Source organism: Carlito syrichta, unplaced genomic scaffold (assembly GCF_000164805.1).
Source record: "Carlito syrichta isolate Samal-C Ts95f unplaced genomic scaffold, Tarsius_syrichta-2.0.1 Scaffold126464, whole genome shotgun sequence".
Classification (NCBI taxonomy): Eukaryota; Metazoa; Chordata; class Mammalia; order Primates; family Tarsiidae; genus Carlito; species Carlito syrichta.
This window is the reverse complement of record NW_007070560.1, coordinates 74,649-76,503: the sequence shown is the minus strand read 5'-3', so window position 1 is coordinate 76,503 and position 1,855 is coordinate 74,649. Positions and strand designations below refer to the sequence as shown.

Below are 1,855 nucleotides of genomic sequence, written 5' to 3'. Positions count from 1 at the left end.
CCGGGCCCCGCCGGTGCGAGGGCCCGGAGCTGGGAAGTGCTACTTTTGTTTGCTTGCTTTTCACAAGGGACTTGCACCCCTGTCTCGAAGCCTGCCCCTCTCTCAGTGACGCTTGGGACCTGGTTCCTGGCCTCCTAGTCGGCAGCTTGAAATGACAGGATGAGAACTCGAGTGACACCGGGGACAGCCCACTCCCGGCCAGCTTTTTCAGGACATGGCTTCAAATCCAGCTCAAACGCTGGTCCCCGGCTGTTGCTCTCTGGGCTTCCTGGGGCCCTTGACTCCTGTCCCGGCCCTCCCCAGACTGTTCTGTTCACCCTGCCGTCCCCCTCGTTCTCGGGGAGCTTCTTCCTGGGAAACAAGACCGTGCCCAGTTTTTCATTTTAATCCCACGGCCATCTATAGGGACTACCTGGTATATAGGAGGCGCTCAATAAATATGTGTTGGCAAAGTAAGTCCCCACTGCCAGCAGACCTGGAGTTTCATTCACACAGACGATCTTCAGAGAGTCAAAGTGCATCTGAACAAGAAAGGGGGTCTGGGCCTTTGCAACACTCTTGGAAAGACTGCTAGCTTGGTTCCTCATCTGTGAAATGGGAGTAGTTATATTAATCTCCCAGGGCTTTAGGTTGACAGAGCTGTCGTGGCACCTAGCACCCATTCTGACTTCCTTTGGTTTCCAATACGTAGAAGCTAACATTATTATTAAGGAAATTTCCATTTTTCCTGGGCCCTAGAGAGCCTTTCCCGTGCTGGATCACTTAAGCTTTTAAACTGCTCCAAATTTCTCAGTTTAAAACTTCATGTACTGGTGGGGCCTGTCCCACTTCTCACTCCCAGGAATTGTGTCTGCCAGCTTCTGCTGTTCCTGTCCTGCAAAGCACCAATCACAGTTTCTAACTACAGAACTCACTTGCTTAACTGTTCATCTCCCCCCGCCCCCCGCATTCTTTACCCTATACAGGTTTAAGTGCTGCCAGGGATGGAGTGGGGGTGGCTGCAGGACTTTCCGATAAGGCCCTTGCCTTTAGGGAATTTAAAGTGGTATGGGGGCGAGGTACTCAAAACAACTCCACAGCCACGTAATCGCAAATCCTCTTCCAAATGATAGCAAGGATTTGCATGAAGGGCATTGTGAGAAAAACAGCAGTGATGCTTGGATTCCGTATTGGGCTCTTCATGGGGATCTGAAGAGTTTCAACAAGAGAAGAACTTCTGTAAGGGAAATAAAGTTTTTATTTATTTGCTGCCATAATGCCACGTCTCTCTGTGAGAGCAAAAGTGTATCCAGAATGACAATAAACCAAGAGTCTACTGAAACCGCTGAAGAAGTTCGGAAGAGGCATGGCGACAATTGGTACAGAAATTGTCTATTTTTGATGTACTGATTGTGTTCATTGGCCGTCCTTTGCTCGGCCTGCTCTTCCCTAAGTTACATGAGGAACCACAAGGGGGCAATGTCTTCCTGAGCAATAGCTGAATGGTGGTCTTGAGCCCCTGTGTTGGCCAGTCATGCTAATAGCACTTGGCCGTTGGCCATTCTTACCTCCCTAGAAAAGCATTGTCTTGTTGGAAGCTGGCAAGGGCCCAGGAAAAATGACAATTATTCTGGTCCTTGATGGTTCCAGTCATAACCAACTTAAGAGTAGGTGGAATATATTGTGTGATTTCAGGATGCTGGAGAACCTTCCCTATCTCCTCCCAGGGAAATGTGGCTTAATTCCAAACATAGTACCTGATTCCTTTGTCTTTAAGCCAAACTGGTACTTTGTCCATTGTTAAAAGTCAAAAATCAGCCGGGCTCGGTGGCTCAGCCTGTAATCCCGTGCCTTTGGGAGGCTAAGGTGAGTGGAT

General features: G+C 49.0%; 1 protein-coding gene across 1 annotated transcript in view; it reads right to left on the bottom strand.

The window, feature by feature from the left end:
• Positions 1 to 662, bottom strand: part of LOC103250063 (RNA-binding protein with multiple splicing) — a 117,519-nt gene extending 116,857 nt beyond the window's left edge. Inside the window, exon 1 of the mRNA XM_021707833.1 lies at positions 465 to 662. Coding sequence (XP_021563508.1) covers positions 465 to 662 — 198 coding nt within the window. The remainder of the gene's footprint in view (positions 1 to 464) is intronic.
• Positions 663 to 1,855: the final 1,193 nt, after the last annotated feature.